Source organism: Lissotriton helveticus, chromosome 11 (genome assembly GCF_964261635.1).
Source record: "Lissotriton helveticus chromosome 11, aLisHel1.1, whole genome shotgun sequence".
NCBI classification, from domain to species: domain Eukaryota; kingdom Metazoa; phylum Chordata; class Amphibia; order Caudata; family Salamandridae; genus Lissotriton; species Lissotriton helveticus.
Window position 1 is genome coordinate 59,067,619 of NC_136072.1, and position 26,567 is coordinate 59,094,185.

The 26,567-nt window shown below is 43.4% G+C and overlaps 1 protein-coding gene across 1 annotated transcript in view; it reads left to right on the forward strand.

The window, feature by feature from the left end:
• Positions 1 to 24,327, forward strand: part of LOC144791955 (cytochrome P450 2J4-like) — an 86,904-nt gene extending 62,577 nt beyond the window's left edge. Inside the window, exons 7-9 of the mRNA XM_078666783.1 lie at positions 12,101 to 12,288; positions 13,686 to 13,827; positions 16,730 to 24,327. Coding sequence (XP_078522909.1) covers positions 12,101 to 12,288; positions 13,686 to 13,827; positions 16,730 to 16,908 — 509 coding nt within the window. The 3' untranslated portion in view covers positions 16,909 to 24,327. The remainder of the gene's footprint in view (positions 1 to 12,100; positions 12,289 to 13,685; positions 13,828 to 16,729) is intronic.
• Positions 24,328 to 26,567: the final 2,240 nt, after the last annotated feature.

Sequence of the window (26,567 nt, forward strand, 5' to 3'; positions counted from 1 at the left end):
AATGTCATTGATTGATTGATTGAACTGGTGCTTCTAAATACGCCTACCCCGAGGTACGCCTAATACGTGGGAAGGCGTAAGTAAGTAGCAGTTTAAGTTAAGTTGGTCTTGCTTCGAATCTGAATCAAGAATTCTCTTTAAGGGTTTAGTCAGCTCCGTACCTGGGTAATAGAAAGCAGGAGGTCTGGTATCTCTTTCTCAGGACTCGATATCCCAGCAACCCGCAAGGGCGGCTGAAAACACCGGAGCTGGATTTTCTCGGCTGGAGAAAAAGACAGCGTCTTTCTCAGTGCGTCAAAAGGGAGGGGCGGCATCCGTGGGCTCTCACATCAGCTGGGCTCTCGGGCAAGTAGATAGCCGCTCTGCTCCAAACCACTGTGTCTTTGTTTAAGGCAACGTTGGTATATTTATACCTGAAAGGTGCCGGGTTTGACGTAAGGTTGGACATAAGACGTCAATAAAGATGTCACTAAGAACTGGCCGTTCTTAGAGTGCTCACAGGAGTTCTAGGACAAATCAAAACAAAAGCCATGGGGAATTCCCAGGTTGCTGGAGGTTTGTTTTGTTTACAGAACTCGTTGTACTTTCTAGGAGCCTGGGGAAGTAGCCTTGCTTAATTTGGACAGCATGGGCTATGACTAAATATGGATATGATTCTTATGCCTTTATAAGGATATTATCTATTATAACCACATAAGGGCATAAATCAGGAATATCGAATTAGGGTCCTAGATAGAATTACAACAGGTGTACGAGCCGTACCCCCATTGTACGATCGGTGTATGAGCCATACCCCATGTACGATAGGTGTACGAGCCCTACCCCCATTGTACGATCGGTGTACGAGCCTTACACCCATCGTACAATGGGGGTATGGCTCGTACACCGATCGTACAATGGGGGGTACGGCTCGTACACCGATCGTACAATAGGGGTACGGCTCGTACACCGATCGTACAATGGGGGTACGGCTCATACACCGATCGTACAATGGTTGGTACGGCTCGTACACCGATCGTACAATGGGGGTACGGCTCATACACCCCATGATCACAGGGGTACGGTGCATACCCCTGTGATTATGGGGGTACGCACCGTACCCGGGGGGCCGTTCCATACCTGTTTCGGCGCGAACTCTGTTTTTACAGCTGTTTTCAGCTCCCGTAGAAAAAGGGTCGTACGGTGCGTACCCGAGACGTATCGTACTTGCTGGGTCGTAAAAACCAGCCGCGAACCATACAGATGTCGCGTACAGCGGGTTCCAAGGGAGAATCGTACGGAGATTAGAGTCGTACTGTGTCTTGTACGACTCGTAAGGAGTACGGCTCCTAGTACGAATCGTACTTCGTCGTACGTACGGGACGTTTACAGGTACGATTCGTACTGGGAAAAAACGCTCCGTACGACGATTCGGAGCGCTTTTTACCGGATCGGAATCGACCCCCAAATGTCACTACGAACTGATGCAAAAACCAATTTAAGAAAACTGGTGTTGTTTTGTGCTAGTTGTGGTGGCTCTTCTATGTATGGAAAAAACATTAATCACTGTGTGATTTAGTATTGATAAAACTGAATGTGCTTGAATAAATCTCTTTATGCATTACTTCCAGCTGAGTTTGGATTCAATTGAGATCAATCTTTCAATAGTCAATGTAATCAATGGAAATTATTCCTTCAGGACTTTCTGTTTCTATTCCAACTATATGTCAGGTACAGTGCTCCTTTAGGTCAGCTGCACAATTACACGTTTTATATGTTTACATTTCAGGCCTGATTCACAAACGTCACTTTGTGGCATGTTATGTACTAAAGTAGTACTACAAAACATACAACAAAGTGATATTCACAAACTGCACTATTGAAGTAACATACACTGTTTTAGTAACATACACGTGCAACTTACTCTTTTGTAATAACATGTATGTGTAACTTACACTTTGGTAGTAACATATACTTGTAAGATAAACTTTTGTAGTAACTTACAATTTTGTAATATGTCCAGCACTACACAGGACCAACCACTGGTATAATAACACCCTCCTATTCTAAATAATGGGGTTAGGGGCTTAAAATTAAAGCCCATAGGAAATAATTTTAAATAAAATTAGACTATATAAAATAGGTAAAACTAGAAATGAATGTACAAATAGTACATATTTATGTATTTACTATTGTTAAAAAGATGTAGAACTAGTACATATTTATTATTTAATTAGAAAATATGTATTAAGCTGTTTTTCATTACACATAATCTAACAATTCATTTTATTCAACCTCATTAAGCTACTTTTAATAATTCTATGGATCACTTACAATATTTATTTATGGACAATACAGTTTTTCCCTAGGAATGAATTCATTTTTTAATTTAAATGTCAAAAACATATTTAAATTAAATTAAATGTATTGCCTTTAATTAAGGTTTTAGGTCAAAATGTATTTAATAATGCTGCACTATTTTGGTATTTTATTCTACATGAAAGCAAATGAGAGTACATTTTCGTTAAAATGTAACATAAATATATGTGTAATATCGATTTTTAATACAAAAATACTTGTTTACTTTTTCCCTGTACTATAGCATGCAGTGGTCTCCACGCTGAATGTGGATGTCAAGGCAGTGATGTTTTTTTAATGTGCGTCAATAATTATGAAAAGTGATGTACAGATTTCATTCAAATTCTTTAAATGATTTTTAATAAAAGTGTATTGTTATGGTATTTTTCAAATTTGAAATAGGCATTTAAAATATTGTATAATTAAAAAATAAATATATACATTCTTGATAACTTATGTTTAATATTGATGTATATATTGACATTATTTAACTATTCAAAATGAATTGATTCCACTTAATATTATCTCCTATGGGGGCTATCTCAAAAGCACAGATAGTAAATACTGAAAAGTAGTAAAGTACTCAACAGTATAAGTTATTTTTTGTGAATCAGGTCCAATATATTTAATATCACAACTCAATACTAGAAAAAGTATGCACTTTTTCAGTGCATTCTTTAGTTATGCTTTGTATTGTCTGACTAACATCAGTGAAATGTCCACCTTATTTCATCACTTAATTGGTAGATCTAGCTGGCAAAGAGAAAATATCCCTTACCACAAGCCCCCCAAACCAATGTATTTTGGTGTAATTCAATAAGTAGATGATGAAGATGTTTCTCTGGAACATGATTGGTTTTTATGAAGAAAGAGAAGCATAGATTTGCACATTCGATTGTGAGAACAATGGTTTTTCCAATAATGGACAACAGGAACAGAAAAAACACATTGGGCCTCAAATCACACCACTGGCTGGCTAGTGTGAGCAGGCAAAGCACACTTACTACCTCCATGTTGATTGGAGATTGCTCTATCTCCTCTTCCTCTGGTGACAGATGGAAGATCGAGTGCGATGTTCATTAAAGTGGCTGAATAGTGCGACTGTTAGACCAACCACTGGTGCAATAACACCCTCCTAATCTAAATAATGGAGTTATGGGCTTGAAATTAAAGCCCATAGGAAATAATTTTAAACAAAATTAGACTATATAAAATAGTTAAAATTAGAAATGAATGTACAAATAGTACATATTTATTTATTTATTATTGTTAAAAAATGTAGAACTAGTACATATTTATTATTTCATTATAAAACATTTATTAACCTGTTTTTCATTACACATAATCTAACAATTTATTTTATTCAACCTCATTAAGTTAATTTTAATAATTCTATGGATCACTTACAATAATTATTCATGGACATCACAGTTTTTCCCTAGGAAGGAATTCATTTTTTAATTTAAATGTCAGAAACATATTTAAATTAAATTAAATGTATTGCCTCTAATTAAGGTTTTAGGTCAAAATTAATGTAATAATGCTGCACTATTTTGTTATTTTATTTTGCATGAAAGCAAATATGTAGAGTAAATTTTCGTTAAAATGTAACATAAATATATATGTAATATCTATTTTTAATTCAAAAATACTTGTTTACTTTTTCCCTGTACTAAAGCATGCAGTTATCTCCACCCTGAATGTGGATGTCTAGGCAGTGATGTTTTTTTTAATGTGCGTTAATAATTATGAAAAGTGATGTAAAGATTTCATTAATTCTTTAAATGATTTTTAATAAAAGTGTAAAGTTATGTTATTTTTCAAATTTTAAATAGGCATCTAAAATATTACATAATTAAAAAATAAATATATACATTCTTTATAACTTATATTTATTATTGATGTATATATTTAAATTATTTAACTATTCAAAATGAATTGATTCCATTTAATATTATCTCCTATGGGAGCTATCTCAAAAGCACAGATAGTAAATACTGAAATGTAGAAAAGTACTCAACAGTATAAGTTATTTTTTGTGAATCAGGTCCAGCGGTGCCTGCCATTTTGTGCATGCAAATACAGGGGGGTACCATAGGTACCCCCCATGTGCACCCCCACCCCCCCTTCACCCTGGGGGCCCGCAACGGGCCCCCGAAGAAAAGACCGTATGCCTTTGGCCCAAACACATTGGGCCTCAAATCACACCACTGGCTGGCTAGTGTGAGCAGGCAAAGCACACTTACTACCTCCATGTTGGTTGGAGATTGCTCTATCTCCTCTTCCTCTGGCCCTGGTGGCAGATGGAAGATCAAGTGCGATGTTCATTCAAGTGGCTGAATAGTGCGATTGTTAGACTACTGTAAAAGGAGTTCTGTGCCAACAGTTAGCCTTGCTCCAAGGACATGGTCACCGTTTTATATCTTGATTGTTCTTGATTGAGAAAGGGCTGAGAAGGGAGTGGCCAGGGAGGAGACCGGGCAAAATGTGCCTCCCATGAGCTCCCTGTGAAAGCACCTATTACCCCCTACTCATTGAATCCCATCAGTAGTGAACCTGGGCACAACCTCATCATGCCTGACTGGAGGCAAGAGAACCCCATAAACAATGCCGGGCTCGGAGGGGACGCCCTAGCAAGGTGCATCTGCCGGCAAGGCAGCAGCCATCTTCTGGTGAGCACCAGACCTTAGACGCAACATCCCAGTGATCCATGAGGACAAGTCCTCAACAAAGACGGCCATAAGGAGATGGCGCAAGGGCCCCAGCAGCAGTGGGCCTTTTCTGGAGGCCAGGAGTGAGATTTGGGGCTCCTTCAGGGGCATAGACCCGCTGCAACACGTGGCCGCGCTCATAAGCAGGCCCAGACAGAGTCCCCATCGATATGCTGGAGATGGCATTCTGAACTGCTGTGAAGCAAGCTAAACTCGATCTTGAAGCAGGGGTGGAAGTAGCCTAGAGATGATCCCTAGTGCAGAGAAGAAGTGGGTGGAACCCGATCTGGCAGTGGTCCCATCTCCGTAGTCGGAGGTTCTCACACAGGGCGAAAGCGAGCCTGGACAGGGTCCTTGAGGTGGGGACGATCTTGGTGAGCCCTATCTATGCAGTAGGCCCACCCTGGCATTTGGCAAAGGCATAAGGTGGCACCCAGAACAACAAATAGAGCAGGCAGGTCCATATGAGGAAGGCTGCCATAAAGATGACCCCTGGCGGGTGAAGGAGCTGGTGGGCCCTGATGTGGCAGTGCGCCAGTCTGAGTAGTGAACAGTGGCTGCATGAGGATAAAAGGGTGGCAAGAGTGCAAGTGAGCCCCAGCCTAAAGGTGGAGCTTTGCAGCAACCTCTGTTAGGGAGGCTTTAAAAGGAGCACAACATTCAAGACACAGAGGCCGCAAGGAGACAACTACAGCATGTCATTGGATGGAGGGGGCTTTCCTATCCAAGCGGGTTGCATCGCGCCAGCAGCTACCACTGGTTGGCTCACTTTAGGGACCCTGGAAGGCACAGTGAATGGGCTTTGAGGTCTGGTAGATGGTATTGGCAGGCCTGTAGCAAAATAGAACCCAAAGATCCTGGAGCCCGATGGTTGGGCTTATCGGAGCGTTCAACATTGGGTTGCTTCTCTGGGAGCAGGGCCCGTGGTGCCCTTGGACTCATCTGTTCCCTTGCGCTGATAGTGTCCAACAGAGACATGCTACAGAAACCTGAGAGGAAACGTGGGGAAGAGCTCCCAGACGGAATTAAGTGATTCAGGGGGGAAAACCGGATCCCCAAGCCCGAGCGACCAAAGAAGACATCCAGCTATTAATCTCCGAATTCCAAAAAGACATGAGTTCACTCCAGCAGGATTTCACTAGGCTCCTAACTGATCTCTAGGTCGAATATACTCTCGCCTGGGACAGGTTGAGTCAACTGTGGCTGACCAAACAGAGGACCATATGGATCACAGGGCGTGCATAGAAAAGTTGGAACGCTATCAGGCATCTCTACATGTTAAGCTTGATGATCTTTAAAATCTCTCCTGAAGGAACGACATTCAGATCAACGACGTCGCACTTTGCCCACATACTACCACCACCCAATGACCTGAGTTCCTCCATGATTGCACTAACCGGGTGTACTCGGCGTTCCAGCTACAAAAGAATCTCTTCCTGAACACTGTCACTAGAGTTCATTATTTCCACATAAAACGGAAGATCTTACAGACTGCACGGCAACAGGAGCCAATACTGTTCCAAGGAGACAATATTTAACTTTTTCAAGATATCTTTGCCCACAAGTTAGCCTGACAGAGAGAGTTCTGATGAATCACAAAACACTTGAAAAATCACAATATACAGTACAGTTAGGGATTCCCCTTTCATCGCCACTTTAGCTTGAGAGACAAGAGGGTTGCAGTTCAGACAATCAGCATGCGGCACCCGCCTGGATGAGGATTCCCCCTAGGGATCCAGGACCTTCATGCAAGTGGACCAAAGAGGGTTTTTGCATTTCCAGTCTACTCGCTCGACAAGAAAGCCCACAATCAATGGCATCAAGGAGAAAGGGAACAAAGACTGGCGTCTGCAGGCACTCCACCTTGAACTTCCCAGAGACACATCAGGCCCAACCAGGGTGCCATGGAAGGAGCCAAAATATAAGTCCTTCACTTCCTGCTACACATTGATTCCTCGACTCTGGAGGCTGACTGGGGGTGGGGGAGGTCACTCCCATGATCCTGGCAGTCTGCCCCAACTTTTCCATATAGTATCTGATGCTCCTACTATTCTATACCCCACTGAAGTCAAGCTAATCCGGGCTGAAGACGGCTGATAGCCAGAAACCGGTCCTAGGATGCTTGATTCCAGTCCAGGGAAGACATGGCTTGGTAGTTCGGTCTGGACTGTTCCCACGAGGCACAGGGTCAAGACTGATTTGCATATAGCCATGTCTGAACTGGGGTGGATTGGTGAGCAAAAATAACAATGGATTAAACCCAGATCTGTGACTGGGGGTGAATTTTTTGCCATTGTGCAACATTCCGTCTATCATCTTGTTTGTTTTGCTGTTCACCCTATGTGGGAAGGGTATGCCCAGACGTGGGTCCCGTGCTCACTACGCCACTGGAGTCAAGCTATCCTGGCTGAAGACGGCTGATAGCCAGAAACCGGTCCTAGGATGCTTGATTCCAGTCCAGGGAAGACATGGCTTGGTAGTTCGGTCTGGACTGTTCCCATGAGGCACAGGGTCAAGACTGATTTGCATATGGCCATGTCTGAACTGGGGTGGCTTGGTGAGCAAAATAACGATGGATTAAACCCAGATCTGTGACTGGGGGTGAATTTTTTGCCATTGTGCAACATTCCGTCCATCATCTTGTTTGTTTCCTACTATTCTCTACCCTCTTCTCATCCTGGAAGATGTTCTCCTGGATCCAGGCCTGGAGAGAAGTCTGCAGAACACTGCGACTATAGTTCTTCAGTACTTATTATGTTTTTTGTTGAAATTTGGTTTAATATTAATTTCAGTCACACACACAAATAGCATAGTCCGAGATGAAATGATGGGGACACGTTTCATTAACGTAGGCATAACGTCCACATATTCAAAGATAGTCATACAGTTTTACATGACAACCCTACACATAGTCTCATTTAAAAGTACAAGGTTTAAACTCCCCAGTAAAGTATAAAGCCCTGAAAACTGACTTATATAGAAGGAGGTGGACATGGCGCTGCTCCAGGAGATTTACCTTCTTAAAATCCACACCAAGCGCCTGTACTACTATTGGTGCCCAACACAGTTTCACTCTTCATATACCTGCAAGTCTATAGGCATGGCAATCACCTCCTTAGTGATCTCTTCCTCACATTGAAGAGCACGTACAGGGACCGAGAAGGGCGACAGATGGGGATACAAGGCTTGCTGGGCTGTATTTAGACGACAATAATATCTGTTTATGGACCCAATGGGGAGCGAGAAGAGTTCTACTCTGAATTACTCCTGTGGATATCCCACTGTGCAGTGTGTGGCGATCACGGTGGAGCTCCAAGACCCAACCCCATGAGACCGTAGCAAAGATATAATACAACACAATTTAACTGAGAACGATAAAGGGGAGGTGCCCCGCTTGCAACCCTTTGGGACCTGGCTAAGGCGGTCTTCTGAGGAAAATTGATCTCCCACATGACTGCATTTGAGCGCAGGGCAAAATTTCTCAAGCAAGAATTAAAAACTCAGATATCCCAGGCTGAGGGACAACATTAGAAAGGGGGCTCAAATAGAACCCTACGCAGGTTTCAATGAGAGCTCAAACAGATACTGATGAAGGAGGCAGCTAAAAAGTTATGTCACTCAAACAGTGGCGCTCATGGACGTGGTGGAGAATCTGCACCAGCTGATGGCTCTCCTCTCACTAGAGACGGAAAAGGTATTTGATCGAGTGATTGGGCATATTGGTCGAGAGTACTGGATAAAGGTAACTTAGTCCCGAAGATTAATACTTTGATACAGGCAAACTTCAATAAGCTGTCTGCAAAGCTCAAAATTAATGCTGCCTTCATGCCTGACATCCCACTGATTAGGGGTATGAGGCAGGTCCCCCGTCATCTTTGCCTTGATCATGGAACCCCTAGTAGCTAGAATCAAGAATAATCCTGCAGTCCATGGTATGATGGTGGATGACAAAGAGAACACACCGGCTCTCTTCGCCAATGATCTGGAAATTAGCATACTAGCACTATTGGAGGAACTAGATTGCTTTACACAGACATCATACTTCAAAATGAACTACTCCTGAGGGGAATGAGGTAGCAGATTCTCAGAGAACCCTTCAAGATCCCATCCAAAGAGGTGGGTTCACATGGGCCGCATCAGTCATAACACATCTAGGGGTTTAGCTCCCGACCCACACAAGCGCCCTTTATAACAGCAATATTCCACCCTTTGCCACAACTCTCTTCAAGGACCTCTATAGATGGGACAAGTTAGAGATATCTTAGTTAGGATAGCTCATTAGCCTCAAAATCAATGTCATGCCTCAGCTCCTATATGCCCTTCTGAATCCTCTACTAGCTATCCCGAAATCAATCCAAGAGCAGATCCAGACCAAAATACTCAATTTTGTATAGGAGGGTATATCCCAGATGGTAGCAAAATCATCTTTATTCTGCTCTTCTGCTGTTGGGGGCTTTGGCTTCCCAGGCATAACTGCGTACATGCTAGTGGCTCAGTGGTAGCCTTCTGTCGACTGGAACCATGACCGAAGGGTAAGCCATGGAAACAGGTGGAAACAATCTTTTCCCTGTTCCCTCTTAGTGGACTTTTGTGGCTGCTGGTCGCTGCTTGGGCAGGCTTTCCCTCCCATGCCATTGATAGCCAACCTCCTGGCCAACTGGCAAACAGTAAAGAGAAAACAAGCATTCCTGCTCTATTCTTACCACACTTGCTAATAACATGGATTTCCCATAGGTGTGTCGGATCCGGATTCCTTTTCTTGGGACCAAGGCCAGTCACCTTCTCCATTGGACTTTTACGACGACGACCTTAGGACAAGAGTCACTAAGTATGGGCAATACATATAGGGCCACTCAGGCACTACACTGGGCTGGGAGAGACCATGATTGCAGAGCTGTGCAAAGGGAGGAATGACCAATTGAATCACTATACACCAATAACATTAGCTGTAAAGGCATATTATGGCTATACCACTACATCCTAGCTCTCACCGCCACCAAAAATCATGCATATGTGAAACATTTGGCCACTGACATTTGAAATGAGTCATGAGGCGCTATATGGCAGAGGGCTTCCAAGTCATCCATTCACTATTGCTACAAGGAGAATGCCTACAAAATACTCACATGCTGGTGCCTCATACCAGTGTGATTTCACAGGATGTTCAGGGGTAGCCAACCTAGCCGCAAATCCAGCCATTTTGGGATGAAGTCCTTCTCAGGATGTGCTCCCTTACCAATGTCTCCTTGCCCCATGACCCATTATAGATCCTTCTAGGGAACCCAGGGGAGGATCGACTTTACCCTACAATGACTCATCAGGGATGGCTGTTCTCTCAACTTCTTCTGGCCGCATGCCTGCATGTGGCCAGAAATGGATAAAACTACAGGCACCCTCGCTCAGCATGTGGTAGGGGATGATGTAGTCTATGCATGCCATGACAAGCCCAATGCCATTGTTCATAATAGGGTCACATAATTTGATTCAGTATGGCACCCTTTTACCACTTACATGAAAAGATGGCAAAGCACCGGGGATACATCTGACAATGTCCAAAACATTGTCCTGAACAATCGGATTAGACAGCAATATGTCCTTACATATCCCAGGAAGCAGGAGATCTTGAGTCTGCCTGGGTGGATTTGGATGGCAGACGAGGGGACAACAATGCATGAGTAATATCCTGCGAGCTTTCATGGGGTCAAATACTACTCAGTATATATTTTCCACCACAACAAAGCTGTAATATGTATCTTGGTTTTTTCAAAACCTAAAATAAACTTGTTAAAAACAAAAATGCCTAACAATGAATGTAGCCCATAATTAAAAACCAAGAACAAGTTTCCAATTTTGGTCCCACTGTAAAGCTTATGAATGTATTCCTCCCATTTAACCAAGAAACAGAGTATGTATTTGTCTGAATATGCAGTCTATTCGATTAATTCAGCAAACCCCAAAATGTATAGGTATCTTGTTTTCCAAGAGTGCAATGTAGATACAACTTTGTTATTGTATGCTTCGATATTGCTTTTATTTATGCAACCAAACAACTGCATCTTCTCCTTGTGCATGTTTCTTGTGACTAAATTTTAGCTCTTTTTATGATTTTCCAATGGTCTTGAAAGCCTCAAAATATTTGTCAGATTATACAATGAACTGAAGACGTCATGTGTTATTATCTACTAATAGAGTGAACAAGTAGGTTACATACACCTGTCTATCATGACCTATGGCTGTGACCAACTGTTTCAAGAGCTGATAATAATTCTTTGATAAACCCATACAAATTATTGACCATTTCATACTTACCTTATTTTTATTTATCTCAAAGACTTTTTACCTATTGTTTTAAAAAGTAAAAGAACAAAACAGCAGTAGGCTTTAAAGATAGTAGGGTAACGAGTTTACCCAATTCATGTATTATCAACACATTATCCACATAATTATATATTGTAAAAAATTGTGCAAGATTGTTGGTACCACTCTGGAAGACGGGGGGAGATATGCTAGGGCAAAGGATGATTATCATTTGATTGCTGACCCACAGAACCCTAAAACTAAATAAAAATTACGTTTGTGGACACACGGAGTTAGGAACCTGTTGGGGAATTTTGTAAAGGTCCTCATCTAATAAGTACAAAAATACACTGCTCAACAAAAAAAAATGTCTCCCATTGTGGTATTATATAAGTGAATATAATAAATTATATTCTTTTGAACTCCTGATCAGCCCTCCTGCCCCAGTAGGTTTCCACTACACATCAGAACCTGCCTGTGGAAGCCCATTGGGGCAGGAGGGCAGATCAGGAGTTTAAAGGGATACAATTAATTGTTATAATTAATAATACTTTATTATTTTCTATATTTAGGTGGGCAAGGGGCATACTCTATATGAAAATGTGTTAATTAGCATATATGCGTGTTAACTACTGTTGAGCATGGTGGGTCAATCTGTTTAAAAGTTAACCCACTTTGGCAGGTGAATACGTGTAGACATTAGTGGGTTAGAATGTCACCAGTTTCCTTATTTGTGTAAATATCTCTCTCTCCAGAGAAGGTTCAGAAGGAGCTAGATGATGTCCTTGGAAAGTCCCAGATCATTCACTATGAGGACCGAAAGAGGCTTCCCTACATCAATGCCGTAATCCATGAGATACAGCGCATGAGCAGCATAGTACCTATTGGTCTTTTTAGGAAGACTGTGAAGGAGACCTCATTGCAGGGATTCAACATTGAGAAGGTACGTATGCACCAGAATTGAGATACAAAATGGGATGCAGACTGAGCAGGGTTATCTTCTTGCAGTATATAGGTAATGCATTATTGTGAGGCAAAATACAGAACATTGAGTATAAAGTTTACCCTCAGGCAAGATGCAAACACACTAACATTGTGGCTGACACGTGGCGCGTCTATCGACGAGCAAGGTAAATACACTAGCATTGTTAGGCAGGACAGGAAGAAAAAAATGCAGGCTTTATCCCATGAAAAGAAACATCATCATCAGCATTACAAGGTGTAGTGGCAGAGCTTCCAAGTTTTACTATCAGTTCATTCAAGACACACCTCACACATGAATTAGAGTATGAAATGGACATTTAAAATCTTTTGTTAGACGCTGCTCATCTGAATTGAAGCCAAAGAGGCAGGCAACTGAAGACCTGTGGGTGGTTGAAGAAATCAGCAATGCTGTGCCCAAAAATTAAACTTAAGTGGTGAAATAAATTAACAATTTTATCTGTCATCTCGACAGGTGGGGTTACATTAGATTCCAAAGATTGCTATTGGAACATCTAAACCAGAACTGATCTATTCTCCAAAGTAATTGTTTTACAATATTAATTTCCTTCTGGTACTCTAGGTGTATGCTTCTTCGTGAATGTCTTATCCTATCATTCCTGTTCTACCACTTCTTTTACAGTTAGCATTTCTGGTGGGACCTTGAAGGCCCAGAATTTTATCAAGAAATGCCATCAAATGAAATTCGTTTTCTACTGTTGAGTTCAACATTCCCATATTTTAATGAACTGAACATCATATAACACAAATAATCCTGCCAGAGATTTTCTGGTCATATCCTTTCTAAATCAACTCTAACACGTCTCTATCTTGTTACAGAGGGATCTTCATAAGGGTATTCTATTAAAAATATTGTCCAACAAGCCAGCTGGGGCATTTAAAGTTCTAAACCGATCAAACAGATAACCTTTAAAAAGAAGTTCAAAGTGAACATATTGCTCTATTTGCTGAGGGGCTCTATCTGACTTCTCAAAGATATTGAATTCCCATTGGACCACTATCCGTGTTTATGTGCCATTAAAGTTGTTCACGAATTACTTCTAAAAATTCTGTATTATCATTCCCCAGGTAGTTTATGGCTCCATGGTCATCTTCCCCCCAAACTCTCAATGATCATTGTTAAACTCACTGATATGACTGCATGAGTTTTTGAGTCTGTGAAGATTAAGATGCCTGTCCAACTCCCACCTTCTTAGAACAAACTTTAGAACACTGACTCCAACCTTAGGCAGAGTTGTGCAGCATGAAAATGTGAAATAATAGTTATTTAAATATTTTAAATATTAGGACCATATTATGTTTATCATTCGATTCCACTAACCTGGTTTTTGCTCCTAGGGTTCCCTCATCATACCTAATTTTTCCTCTGCTCTGTTTGATCCTGACCACTGGGAGACTCCTCGACATTTCAATCCAGGACATTTCCTTGACAAAGAAGGGAAGTTCATGAACAAGGAGGCCTTCTTGCCCTTTTCTGCAGGTAGGCCTAGTCAGAGTTAAAGATATTTAGGACCTGATTTAGTATTTGGCATACAGAGTAGTGTCCATCAGAATATCCACCAAATTTAAAATTGACCGCCGGCCAAGCTGTCATCTCTGTAACACAAAGGAAACTGCCAGCACAGTGGTTCCTTTCAATGTATAAAACTTTTGGTGGATGGCGGCTGTCAGTTTTGAGCTGTCCACCAATTTTTTTCATTGTTTTAATTTTTCAGAAACAAACTACCAAGCAGCATCTGAAAAACAAAAACATAATCTCCACCACACCACAAGAGTTTTCTCCAGGGTGTCAGTGTCATTGTTGTTATTTTACTGTGCTCTTGACTGACAGAAAAAATGGCATTACACCATCCTCCCTAAATAGAGTGAATTGTGTAAGGTTCTTCCTCCAACAACCCTTATGCCGTGGGGTCAGTAGAGGAAGGTTTCCACCAATGGATCCCACGGTCCCGTAGATGCAATACTTATGGTTCACCACATTCTAAATGAGCTGGGCGAACTGGGGGTTTAGCGGGCAGCGTATGCCATTGCATTTGCAATGGGGTTCCCTGTTGCCAAACTCTAAACCAGGCCCCTAAGATATTATGATAATGTAACGTCATTCTTCTCTTCCTTACACCCACCTGAGGTCTCTAAGCATTTGTTCAAGTTTATATGGTATTGGCAATTCAGATATTTTTTTTAAATACTTCTCCGTGTCTAGTTTGAGGTTTTAGTTTTTATTCAATACCGATTAAGGTCAGAGGTGAGTGATACATGTGAACTCACAGATATCACCTCAACATCTTGTTCTAGCAAAATACATAAAAAAGGGAAGGATAAATAAAACATAAGAGAGTGACTACTCCACTTGAGTTTTGCTGTCGATCTGAGGAGGTATGCATGAGTTGGGGCGGACTTGTGTAGGAGCAGATCTGAATCCTGGTCCAAGTTGCAAAGAGTGTGTATTCCTTTTCAAAGGGTCCATTAAATGCTATTACTCCTCTGTAGTTAAGGTTGACTTCACACGTCTTAAGAAATTCCTTTCTTGCAACATTGTCCCTTTTGTTTATATGTATGTCTGCAATGTGTCCTTTCCTTCCAGGCTAGACTCCTGCAATATAAGTTCTACATACATACAATCATGCAGCTTTCTCCCTGACCCCCCCCCCCCACCGCCCACACACAGGGGAGTGTGATCTCCTTTGTGGGGGGGAATAACACTAAAAAGGTCCTTCCTCCTTACACTGCCCTGGGGCAGGAGCATTCATTCCATGCCTTGAGGAGCAGTCGTGGAGGAATATGTGACCTAAGAGTCAAGGAGTGTGACCAATGCCCACCCTCTTTCTGATTTACATTGGGATGGGGCTGGGGGACGTTCAAATTTACACATAGGAGCAGTTAATAGCTGTGTCCCCTATTTTGTCCAAGTGTAGATAGGGGTGGAGATTGGTCCAACATCTCCCACCTTTCTCAATGAGTGGTAATACTGCTGAAGCTATGTAGATACTGCAGGTCCAGTTTTCCACTGTGTAATATTACTCTTGGATTCTGAGTTCTAGCGACTGGAATGAAGGACAACTAGTGATACCAATGTGCCAAACTGAGAACTTGGAATATTGCTATTTTTCACAGCCCAAATTTAACTAGGTTTTACAATAATTTTGGTATGCAGTTCTCTTCCTGTCTTTCCAGCCTTCCTTCTAAACTCTGAGGTTTGTTTTGCCACTCTTCTCAAGGATAATGCTGTCCCAATACTAAAAAAGATCACTTATTATTCATGGTCACTACTTTGCTTTCAAACTATTTCCTATTTTACCCCAATATCCTAACAATTCAGGTGGTCTGAGCCCTTTGTGAAGATCTGCACATGGAACTTCAAGTTATCTGCAAAGAAGTTTTAAAAAAGGGAGCTAGTCAAAAAATATATTGTTGTAAGAAGGTTTTTGGTGGGAAAAGCACAGCAGGTGTTGTTCTTAAGAGGAACATTCCCTGACTGAAAGTGTTTTTGAGAGAAGCCCTCAGCAGGCCAAGCATGGAAACCATAGCACAAAGGGGCATATTTATTAAATGTTCCAGCAACGCAAGACGGCAAGCAAAGTTGCTGCTCTGCATTGCAAGAAGGGGAGAGGGCTGAGCAGTGACATATCTACTAGTGTATTGAGTGCTTCAGCTCTCGCTCTACACAGGCGCACTTTAGGCTGCCTAGAGCCAAAGCAAACACCCTTGCACCGTGATGTAAGGGTGCCTGCATTAAGAGCAGGATTGTTTTGTGCAGGAAGGAATACAAAAACAATCCATAGAGGCATCTCCTCTTTCTATGCGTGCTGTAGAATGCAGCACACATGAAAAGATGAAGTAACATTGTTATGCCTCTCTCGGTTAGGCTCACCATTTTGATACAAACCCAGGTTTACAAGTCTTTGTAATTCTGGATTTGCATCAAACGACATGGGTATGCATGGGGAAAGCATATTCATGTAACACCTAGCCAATTCATGGTAACACAAGGCAGTTGTATATTTACTAAACCAAGCAAAACCACTAAAATTGACTTTGCATTGCTTAGTAATTACCAAAAAGGATTTTGTGTGTGGGCTGTGCCATAAAAGTGAGGCAGCCTGACACAAAATCATAGTAAACCTGCCCAAAATCTGAATGTACAGATATGCCTCCCTGCATTCAAATCTGTTATTTGAAGTTATTGCACTGTGTAGAGAGATGCCTCTCTGAACTCAAAGCTGCTTGGAGTTTCGCACTGTATTTGTGCTGCAATGCACCTTGCCCACCCTCCACATCAGGGGTATTCCTTCTCCCATGTTATTGGAGATTATGTATGTTAAACCTTGCATGTGACAGCTGTAACAGAAGTGACAGCAACTGTCTTGTTCTTCATCATGCAGGACACCGTGTGTGTTTGGGTGAGACGCTGGCCAGGATCGAGGTCTTCATCTTCTTCACAAGCCTCCTTCGGGCCTTCACCTTCCGGCTTCCCGAAGGGGTGAAGAATGTTGGCATGGAGCCTATTTTCGGTGGAACACTGCAGCCTCAGCCATATCAGATCTGTGCTTTAACCCGCTAGGCGGAGAGGGCCCTTGGACTGAAGAAAGGGCCCATGATACAGAATTGTTTTATATACAGTATCAGTGTACTCCTTGTGCCATCGTATAACTACCTACAAATGTTCTATATTCAGGGGCGTAACAAAAGCCCCAGCAGCCCGAGGTGCTAGTGGTCCCCCAAGATCCAGGGGGCCCCGTCCGGCATGGTGCATGGGCAGTAGGCACTTGACATGAGAGCTCCTGACTGGGCCCAAAGCGTGAGTGGAACACATTCATGTACTTTACAGAGGGCCCCCCTCAAGTTTCGTTACAACACTGTGTAAATTATTTCAACCACTTTTAATCTAACACCAGCCATGTTATTCTGCTAAAGCATTTAATAATGCTGTAAATAATATGCTTTCAGCCACTTTTCACATTTTCAGATGACCTTCCGTGTGTTAGAACCTGTAACTATATCATGTCTTCTGACAAACTATTAGAGAATCTCTCATTCTTCCAGCTTGTGCACCTGTGACTGCTCCTTCCCGGACTTTGTGACTGCATTGGAGCTATAATCTAAAAGTGATACCTGGAAGGGATGTGGAATAGAGTACTCAGTTCTAATGTTTGTCCTGGGGGCATAGGAGGCCAACTACCCCTATTAATGTTATCTTTTTAAAATCTCAGCTAGGGCAAGTGGGCTTGTGTGCTTTCTAGATCTCAAACAGGTATTCATGTTTGTTGGATTATGATGACTAGTGAACATACCATGGACAATTTAGATTTTTCACAGCCTGCTGGGCAGAAAATCTGGATTTTATTAAGGACACGGAGGCTAAGATTATGCAAATCTCCTTTATTGCGTAGCTCACAGCAGCAACAATGAGAGATCTAGAACTTGAATGAACATTCCAACAGAGAGGATATAGTCCATGAACACACAGTAGACTTCCTTCTTTGTAAGCGAACAAGATAATCAGGAATAACTTAGAAGACTCTGGATCCAACGTAAAACCATAGAGAATTCATCCGAGTCTTCTTTTGAAGAAATTAATCTGAAAAAGAAGAGTAAGAAGGTAATAAACATTCCCAGGGTGGGAATAAAAGAGGTGGGATAATCTTAGCCTCCGTGTCCTTAATAAAATCCAGATTTTCTGCCCAGCAGGCTGTGAAAAATCTAAATTTTATGGCACGACACGGAGGCCAATATTATGCAAGTTCAAAGTGTGTTCAAAACATTATCAATGACATTTGAAACAGGTTTAAAGTAACATCTCTTAAAGATACATTCGTTTGACCAGTCTGCAGCCCTAAGGATATCCTGGAGGCCGCCACCCAAGATAAAAGCTTTTGAAGCCGAAGCACCTCTGAGGGAGTGAGCTCCGAAAATTTAAGTATCAATACCAGCTTCTTTCATGACATCTTTAACCCATCTAGCCAAGGTGGGAGAGGAAACAGCTTTATGAGGGAACCTGTGGGAAATGATTAATTGATCTACAGAACCCCTTAGACCTAAGGTCCTTTTCTCATATTCCAAGAGACAACGTACCACTCACAAGATCTCATTTTGAGGGAAAAAGGGATAGAAGACAGAGGTTGACAACGTTTTAGTCCGCCTTTTAATGAATAAGCAAACACCCTCAGGTTGAAAAGCTCTATTAGAGACATCTAAGGCCTTAACGTCCGAGGTACGTCTGAAGGAGACGAGGCAGAGAAGAACAGTTAATTTAAAAGACAGTTTCTTCAAAGAGAGAGAAGAGTTCTCGCCCCAAGAGGAGAGTAGTCTGAGGACGTTTCTCACGTCCCAGAGAGCGGAATATTTTGGTAGAGGAGGATTCAAAACCCTCATACTCCTCATAAGTTTTTTGGTCAGAAGATTTTGGCCTACCGAAGAACCATCTAGCAAGCAATGACCTGCAGCAATAGCTGATCTATAAACGTTAACGGTCCGATAGGCCAGACCCGAAGCGAAGATTTCAGCTAAGAAGTTAAGAACTTGAACTATATCAGCTGAAATGGGATCATAACCCCGTCGAAGGCACCAGCAAACCCATTTGTGCCAGGCCAATCTATATGCTTTCCTGGTACCGGGGGCCCATGATTCTGACATGAGCCTGAAAGCGCCTTCCGAAAGTCCAGGGATCTGCCACTGTCTCCTGAAATCTTCCAGGCCATCAGACACAGGGTGCCCTGAAGAAGGAGTGGATGGTATTCTCCGTGAGGTCCTACCAGTAGGTCTTTGAAAACAGGGATGAGGATTGGGAAATCCACGCTCATCTCCAATAGGATGGGGAACCACGCTTGGGAACTCCAAAGGGGAGTTATTACTACTATGGACTCTTTGTTCCTCCGGACTTGAACAAGGAGGCGAGGAAGCATGGCAAAAGGTGGGAATGCATAGGGTCTCAGACCAAGCCAGTTCTGAAAAAATGCGTCTATTCCCAAGGCCAGGGGGTCCGGTCTCCAGCTGAAAAATTTGGGCAGCTGAGTATTTAGACGGTCCGCAAAAAGGTCTATCCCGAAGGGGCCCCACCGAGATTGAATCGCAAGGAAGGTGTTCCTGTCTAGTCTCCAGTTGCTTGAATCCACATAGTTCCTGGAGAACCAGTCTGCTACCCCATTGTTCAACCCCGGAATATGTTCGGCAATGACCGAAATGCCCTTGTTGAGGCAGTAGGCCCAAAAGTTCTTGGCTAGGTCCGAGAGGCCCTTGGAATGAGGGCCGCCCATTTTGTTCACGTATCTCACAGCGGACACGTTGTCCATGCGAAGAATGACCGAGCATTTCATCTGGTCTTTGGTAAAGCTCTGGATGGCAAAGGATCCCGCCAGGAGTTCCAGGCAGTTGATATGAAGATCCTTTTCCTGTTGGGTCCAAAGTCCCCCGGTCGAGGAGTCGCCGCAGGTCGCGCCCCAACCCTCCAGGCTCGCATCCGAGTGAATGACTAGGTCTGGTTCTTCTCCGAAGATTGCTCTGCCGTTCCAGGCTTCTGCATTTTTTAACCACCATATGATCTCTTTCTTGGAGTCGGTGTCCAGGGAGACTATTTGAGAGTAGGACATGTTGAATCTGAGGGCTTTGGCTTTGAGCCTCTGAAGCGCTCGATAGTGAAGGGGACCTGGGTAGATTGCTTGGATAGTTGAGGAGAGTAGACCCAGTATCCTCGCTAGGGTCCTTAGGGGAAAGGATCGAATCTTTCGCACCTTCCTCAGCTCTTTCCTCAGTTTCCTGAGTTTGTCGCCAGGAAGCTTCAGTTCGGCATGGAGAGTATCTACTGAAAAACCCAAAAACTGAGTGACTTGGGTTGGAGAAGTGGAGGATTTTTTCGTGTTTATCACGAACCCTAAGTGTTCCAGAAGATTTATGGCAAGGGTAGTGTGTCGAGAAGCGACCTCTTTGGATTCGGCCATTATCAGGATGTCGTTGAGGTAGAGGATCAGTCTGACCCCTTGGTTCCTTAGCCAAGCAGCTATGGGACGGAGAACCTTGGTGAAGCACCAAGGGGCTGAGGAGAGGCCGAAGGGAAGGCTGCAAAATTGCCAAAGTTTGCCCTCCCAGAGAAATTGAAGGAATTTCTGGTGAGGGGGCCAGATTGGGATAGTCAGATATGCGTCCTTGAGGTCTAGGCGAGTGAGCCAGTCGCCCTTCCTCAGGACATCTCTGAGAAGGTGGATTCCCTCCATTTTGAAATGTCGGAAGACCACCCACTGGTTCAGCTCCTTGAGATTTATGACGGGTCTCATTTTCTTGTCCTTCTTCTCTACGAGAAAGACGTTGCTGATAAAGCCTATTTCTTTCCCCTGCCGGATTGCACCTTTTGAAAAGAGGTCCTTTACTTCCTGGGAAACTAAAGCAGAATCTTTTTGTGAGAAGCGTATTTCTCGGGGAAGTCTCTCCTGGACAGGGGAGCCGACGAATTCTATTTTGTACCCTCTGACGGTGTCTAACACCCAGGGATCCTGACTTACTACGGTCCAGTTCCCAGAGAAGAGGGCTAGTCTCCCGCCCACCTTTATAGGGGTATCTGAAGGGTCTTTGGGAGATCTTACCGGTAGAGAAGGGTCTTGTCCTCCTTTCGCCTCTGAATCCTCTTCCTCTGGATCGTTGTCTTTGGGGAAAGAAGGATGATGACTGGAAGCCATAACCGGACTGAAAGGACCTTCCTCCTCGTCCTCCAAAGGGTCTTGTCGAGCCATTTCCACGGCCGGGGAATCGACCCCGCATCCTCCCGGCCCGGGAAAAAACACCTCTGGTGTTGAAAACCCTTTTAATGTCTTTCTGGGATTTTTGGATGGAGTTAAAAACTCCCACGTATTTGGCCATATCCCTAATGAATTCTTCTCCAAAGAGAAGACCTTGGGAGGAGGCGCCACCTTCCTTGTTGGATAGCTCAGCTAGTTTAGGGTCAATTTTGAGAAGCACGCTCTTCCGTCTTTCATTAGAGAGGGCAGTGTTTGCATTGCCCAGGAGGCATATAGCCCTTTGCGCCCACTGTCGCAGTTCCTTTGGGTCAATGGGGGAATCAGAGACGTAAGCTCCTTCGGCCATCTCAAACATTTTGGTCAGGGGGCCTGTAATATCCAGTAATCTGTCCTGGCAGGATTTGAGTCCTCTGTCAAGTCCCCTCCTGGGGTCCTTCCCCGTTTTGGCAATGAATGCCACCACTTTGGTGTCTAGTTCGGGGGTCATGGCTATTTTGTCGGGGAGGGAGGGGCGAGGACATTCGGACCTGAGGCGGGCCCTGACCTCCTTTGGTATCTCTTTGCGGAGCCAAAAGGACAGGTATTCGGCAATGTGTTGGGATGGTGTCCACTCTGGGGAGAGTGGATGCTTGATGAGGAGCGGGTCAAACATATGTTCCCCAAAGGGGTCAAGTATCCCCATTTTTGAGCCCGAGGCCCCTGATGCCTCACCAGATAAGTTTCTGATTTCGCCTTCCTCCTGGTCAGAGTCAAACTCTGAGGAGCAAGACAGGTCAATTTCATCTTCGCCTCCATCGTCGCTGTCAATGGGGATAGGAAGGCTAGGGCCTCTGAGTTGCCCATCCAGCGTGCCCGAGGCACCAGCATAGTCACCGCCAGAGCGTGAATCAGAGAGCAAAGGCTTTGTGCTTCTTGGTTTTTTAGCCATTTGGGGTGGATTGGAAGTGGACTGCCTTTTTCTTTGGCTTGTTGAGGGCTCGGTAGGGTCCCCTTGGGTCCTCATAGGTGGCCAAGCTGATTTGGCCAGGGTTTCCAATTTCTTGTTAATGGTATCCTCAAGGGATCCCATTACCTTGTCAAGGGTTTTGTTAATAAGGCTTTCCAATTTGTCCTCCATAGAGGAGGAGGAAGGGTCAGAGGACATGCTAACAGGCTGAGATCAGAAGGAGTGAAAATCAACTGAAAAAGAGAGAATGTTGAAGACAAAATGGATGTAGGTAGTTATGGCAACAGGGGTAGTGGAAAGGGTCTTTCCTCTAACAGTTCGAGTAAGGGTTGTAAGTCCCTTGTTGGTTTCGTGTAAATTATGCCCTTTAGACTTTTAGTCCTTCCTTCATGTTTGTGATCATCCCCTTTTTTTTTTTTTTTTTTAATATGTTTTTAATTGTTTAGGATGGCGGAGGGCATGGGGTCGATAGCGCCGAGGATCCGGGAGGAAACGGAGGCAGGTAAGGGTCTTTAGGCTGTTGGAGCCTCTCGCGTGTGGAGCGAGGCTCACTCGTCGGTCTTGGATCCGGTCTCCATGGTAACGCGGCGCGACCTCGCGTTGAAGCGAGGGCGCCGTGCTGTCACCATGGAGACGCGTGTGAGGCCAGAGTACGGGACCGGTGTTCAAAAGACGCCGGTCCCCGTGCGAGTCCCAGCGTGCACCAACGAAGGGCGCGGGCCGGCGTTTCAAAGGACGCCGGTCCCGCGTGAAGGGGTAACAAGGAGCGCTGGAAGAGCGAAGGAAACAGGGACTCAGGCCCGTAGGGGGGAGCGGAGCCCCGCTCGGCCTTAAGGAGCCAAGGGGGAAAGAGGAGGAGCGGGCGGGTGGGGAGAAGCACCGAGCGCCGCTCGAGAGGCAAGAGGCAAGAGGGGGCAGAGAAAACCACGCGCAGGGGGGCACAAGGTTGCCCAGGTTAAGGAAAAAGATAGGTAACAGGCAATATGTACAAGCAAACAGAGTACATAAAGTATACAGAGTATGTGAAATATATGAAGTATATAAGATATGCTGCTGGATAAAGGGAAGGGGGGAGTAGGGTGGGAGAAACACTCAATACAGTCTCCCTCGACCCAATCTAATACATACAGAGCGCACAGACAGGTAAAGTGCGGAGAGCAAATATAAGGTACTTATCTTGTGAGCAGCAGCAACAAAGAAGGAAGTCTACTGTGTGTTCATGGACTATATCCTCTCTGTTGGAATGTTCATTCAAGTTCTAGATCTCTCATTGTTGCTGCTGTGAGCTACGTAATAAAGGAGATTTGCATAATATTGGCCTCCGTGTCGTGCCATAAAATCACCCACCCCTCAACGCATAAATATGCTACCTTATGAACTCCAAAGCGATCACTGATGTAGACAACCACACAAGAGGATAGGTACCTATCCATCGGTGTTGCAATAAAAAAACAGTACTTTGTTAGATGCTAGTAGATGTCCACAGCACCTGACTTTGAAAGGAAGATGACTGAAATCCCCTAATAATCTCCAATTAGAAGTGCTTCTTGAGGAGCCAACATGACCAGTAGGAAATTCGTATTGAAGCCGGGTATGAAGATGTGACAGGGTCTCGGGTGCTTATGATGGAACTTATCATGGCTCCACGACTATATAAAATAAAGAGGACTTGACTGTTTTCATTTCACTTGCTCGTATAAATTTGATTACATTTATGGTGAATCTTGTATAAAGAATTTCATACATTGGCAAACCTGTGCCTTAATGACTATAGTGCTCAATACATTGTGAATAAGCCTTGAGGAAGCCCGCAATGGGCAAAACGCGCGTCGGCTGTGGAGCATTGTGTTTTAAAAGAAATAAAGTCTGAATTTTCTACACAACGTGACTCTCTTGGATTGGAAAGGAGTGTTCCTACAAGAATATGAATTGAAGAAAAGTGCTGACTGCACAGAGGATAAAAGTTACTACATGTGATGTGCGCTGGTATTTTGTTTCTGAGGATCAGTAAGAAGTCTTCATCGCAATTTGAGGTGCATTCATGACCCTCTGAGGATTTACCCTTTGGAAGAGGATGGGAGAGAGGCAGGGGGTTAACACACTGCCTCTCCCCTGCAGATTATTGAAGGTATGAGAGATGGACTTTGTGGTCAGAATGAGGACATTAAGACATTGCCAACACCTAGGCAGCTTCTCAGTTACATCTTGATTTATAAATTAGGGCTAGCAAAAGTCAGTGCTGTGTGTTTTCCTGTATGTGCACTACAGTCTTCTTGTGAACTCATTAAAAAAAATCATAATATATCAATCCACTTTTTCTGTCATTGATTTGATGGCTGGTGCTGTGTAGCTAAAACTGTGCCTAGAAACTATAGGAATGCACTTAGCATATGGAAACTTAAAGCAGGGTGGAGGGGTTGCGGCTGATGTGTCTTCTGCCACTGGGCAGAGGAGGGCTTAGCAGTGTGGCACATATTGTCAACATTATTTTATTTTATTTACATGTGTTTATCGGTTAGTTACAGAAAGTTATGAAGAATACTTTCCAAAAGGAATACATTGGTGGGTAGAGTGGGAAAAGGCCAGGCCACAGCATATAGAGAGAAAGAGTGTGGAGGTATGCCAAGACACAACATAAAGAGTGGTGGGGTAGGGCATGTTACAAGAGGGCACAGTAAATAGAAGGAGGGAGTGGAGAGGTAGGGAAGGTAGGGTTAGGAATCAGGAAGGAGTGGAGTTGTTTTAGAGTGACCCTAAAAAGAGGCTTGGGGTAAAGAGCTGATTCGGGTTAAGGTGGAAAAGTAGGGATGGAAGTGCTTAGATATTAGATAAGCGAGGCATTCAAGGGTGGTCCATTCTTACCACTAATACACAACAAACCTAACAAATTGTGGTTATACATTCACAACAATAGCAAAAAGCAATATTACCCAAAAGGCATGTGATGTGGGCACCTCCTTTCCCATATTGTCCTCAGTATAGGAGTAGAATTACATGATGGATAATACTGTTATATAGTAAACAAAAAACAGGGAGCTTACACATCCTGTATACAACCTATCCCTTAGTTTCTTATCACAGTACAGTTATTGTGTCTCTAATCATCTATAAATGAATGATGAAGTGTAATAAGTTATTACAGTTGAACTGTGGCATTATAATGCTTGTTGCCACTGCCAGCAGAGATGGCAGAAGTAGGATCACAGATCCTAATTACAGCTGCAGTTCTCCACAAAGAAAAAGAAGCAGACTTTTCCTTCTGATTTGTTTTTCAAAAGGAATAGTGATCATCTAAAAGGATATATATTTTTGCATTCTATAGGACATTACAGGAAAGTGCATTTCTGCACATTTTGTGCTACAGCTTTGAAGTATAAAATACTTTATTTCTAAGTCACACATCCTATAGAAATATACACACTCCCATCATTTTAAAATAATGGCCACCGAAGCAGCATTTGCAAAGGCATCGGGAAGAACCGCCATGACGGCTGTTCCTGTCAATGCCTTTACTGTTTGCTACAGGGCTGCATCGGAGGGACAAAGCCCTGTTGCAAACAGTATTTTTTTTTTCCTTTTCAAATTGGATTTTCTTCCTGGAAAGAAAAAAATTAATGCTCCCTCGCCATGGAAGGTTTCTCCCATGGCGGGGTAGTATTTTAATTGTTTTACTGTTCCTTACAGCTAGGTTTTAACTGGCGGCACAGTACAGTAAAAAAATACTACATGTCTGCCTACTTAAATTGGGTAGATGTCTACGATGGTTCTTACTCCTCAGGACCTTCAAAGATGTTTGTCCAAGGAAGAGACAGAGAAGTCTCCGCCATGGCCAAATTTAGGTTCACTCGCAATTACATTTGCAGGCAGACCACTATATGGACAGGGAGGGAACTTTGTTGCCGTTAAAATGGAGTACAACCTCACCAATATATAAATGAATCCCTAGGTCATCCGCTTAAATAATGCAATGAGCATGTGCTCCGCCTATCTAAGGGGAGAAACAATCCACAGTCCATAGCACTTCTGGGAGATCAGAAATAAAAGACTGAAGAGCCAGGGGTCTAGAACTCATCCCTGTCTCAAACCATGGTTTATTGGGATTTGATCCATGAAAATTCTTAGCCCAATTAGGTCGATCTGAATCCAGTTGTTGACATGTAATTTCCTTATCAAAGCATGCAGGCATTGGAGAATACTACATCTAGCTATTTTTTTCCACAGGATCTCATGGTCCACTAGTTTTAATGCCAGCTTGAAGTCAACAAAACAGCAACATAATTTGGCCACAATGCGTGTTGCCCTTCTTGCGGCGCCCCAGAGTGGAAATCAATGGCCAATAGTAGAATACTTTAGCCAAAACCCACCCTGCTCTTTAGGGATTCTTCAACAGCTAAATGCCCAAGCAAGAGTGGTATAAAAAGAGTCTGGGCATAGGTCTTAGATGACACATTCAGCAAAGAGGTCAAACTGTAATTTGCAGGGTCGCCACGGGAACCATTCTTGAAGATGGGCTATATTACTGCACCTTGTCATACACTCAGATTTACC